The sequence below is a fragment of the Athene cunicularia genome, assembly GCF_003259725.1.
Source record: "Athene cunicularia isolate RWA chromosome 9 unlocalized genomic scaffold, athCun1 chr9_part2, whole genome shotgun sequence".
In the NCBI taxonomy this organism is placed as follows: Eukaryota; Metazoa; Chordata; class Aves; order Strigiformes; family Strigidae; genus Athene; species Athene cunicularia.
Window position 1 is genome coordinate 2,141,235 of NW_020799111.1, and position 2,135 is coordinate 2,143,369.

General features: G+C 51.4%; 1 protein-coding gene across 1 annotated transcript; it reads left to right on the plus strand.

The window, feature by feature from the left end:
• The first annotated feature begins 55 nt into the window (after positions 1–55).
• Positions 56–2,135, plus strand: TMEM41A (transmembrane protein 41A). The gene is made up of 3 exons (XM_026855490.1): positions 56–318; positions 1,143–1,281; positions 1,611–2,135. Exons 1-3 carry the CDS (start codon positions 64–66, stop codon positions 1,829–1,831), a joined length of 615 nt encoding a protein of 204 aa, XP_026711291.1. The 5' UTR covers positions 56–63; the 3' UTR covers positions 1,832–2,135.

Sequence of the window (2,135 nt, forward strand, 5' to 3'; positions counted from 1 at the left end):
GGGTGCCAGGTCGGCGCCTGGCTGGGCGAGTCACGGCTCTGTGCGGGGAGGCGGACCTGTCCGATGCCCTCGGGAGCCGCCGAGGCTGAAGGCGGCCGGGCGGAGGGGGCACACGCGGGTCCCCGCGGGCTCTCACTCGGTGTCGTGCCCCGGCAGAACGTCCTGGCTGGAGCACTCTTTGGGCCGTGGACTGGGCTGGTGCTGTGTTCGGCCCTGACGTCTGTGGGAGCGACCTTCTGCTACCTGCTCTCGGGCGCGTTCGGGAAGCAGTTCGTTGTCTACTACTTTCCTGATAAAGTGGCTCTGCTGCAGAGAAAGGTAAGCAGCTGTGGCTCTGCAGACACCCAGAATAGCCCCTGGGTGAGGCTGTCTTTTGGGTGGACTTAGTAAAAAAACAAATGTGTGCAGGGGATACATCAAATCTTCATGCAAACCTGAAAGGAGGGTGCAGAGAGGGGGGATGAGTCTCTCGAGCCAAGGAACCAGCACCAGGACAAGAGGGAATGGCCTCAAGCTGCACCAGGGCAGGGTCAGGCTGGCTCTGAGGCAGTATTTCTTTGCAGAAGGGGCTGTTGGGCGTTGGAATGGGCTGCCCAGGACAGGGGGGGAGTTCCCATCCCTGGAGGGGTTGGAGAGTCGGGCTGACCCAGCGCTGAGGGATCTGGTGGAGTTGGGAACGGTCAGGGTGAGGTTCATGGTTGGACTGGAGGAGCTTCAAGGGCTTTTCCAACCCAGATGATTCTGTGAAATCAGTTAAGGGCCTCTTCTGAGGCAATCTAGGAGCAGACCACTCTCTTGGGAGCAAGCCTGATTGCAAAGGGGGTGCATGGAAAATCCCAGATCCCAAGGAAATCAGAAGATAATGGATTGATTGGGAAGCCCCAACTGCCTCCACTCATCCTGTACTGCTGGAAGTGGTTCTCCTGTTCACCTCCCAATTTTTCATTCAGGTTAGATCCCAGTTTCACCACTTGCATGGAAGGGGCTAGCTCACCCTTAGGGTCCCATGAAGTTGCCACTTTTCATCAGTTCTGGATAATGTTATGTTAAAAAAAACCCTTATATTCACCATAGTATTGTGGCTATTCAGACATTACTGCTGTCTGAAGAGTAGAAGCAATTTGAAATGTTTCTTTTGGCAGGTGGAAGAGAACAGGAGCTGCTTATTTTTCTTCTTGTTGTTCCTGAGGCTGTTCCCTATGACACCAAACTGGTTTCTGAATCTCTCAGCTCCCATTTTAAACATCCCTGTGTCCCAGTTCTTCTTCTCTGTTCTCATCGGTAAGGCTGGGGACACTGAGGAGGCAGTGTGACATTGCCTCTCATCGCTGAGCCTTGGGCAGTACACTGAGCTGGGGAGGGCAGAGCAGCAGGGTTTGACCTGTGACTCTGCCTCAATTTACCTGTTTGCTTTCCTGCCACCCTTATACTCGGAGGTCTTGGAGTATTTTGCAAATACATGTGCATCATCAGTGCAGCAGATTTTTGAAACACACCCTGTTCTATGAACACAGACCCCTGTGTCTGGCCTGGCCTTGAGCAAGGGAAGATTTGAGCTAATTTTACATGGGGGGGTGCTAACAGGCTTTTTTCTGCTCTGATTCTTTCAGGTCTTACACCATATAATTTCATCTGTGTGCAGACAGGAGCCATTCTGTCACAAATTACTTCTTTGGATGCCATTTTCTCCTGGAACACGCTGCTCAAACTGCTTGCAATGGCTGTGGCAGCATTGATACCAGGGACCCTCATCAAGAAATATAGCAAGAAGCACTTGAAGCTGGATGAAGACAAGCATGCTCAGTTCCTCAATGGCAGGAAGAGCTTGTGATGGCCCAGGTGCCCCAGATGTTGCGGGACTGCTTTGCAAAAGCTGCAGGTCTCTGTTCCTGTGGGTTATATTTTGCATGCACTGTGCCACCGTGGACTAGGGACAATTGCAGTTTTTAATTGTTCTTCTCGTCTAAGAGGAGGTGTAAGGTTCTTATTTTTAATGAATGTTTAACTGCGTGTATCTGCACGGAGAGCACTATACAGGGTCTTTGTGACTACTTCAGTTAATTTGCCTGTTTTCTTTTAAATCAGCCTGTGCCTGAGTGTGGTGCCAGCTCACTAAAGATGTATTAGTGATGGGG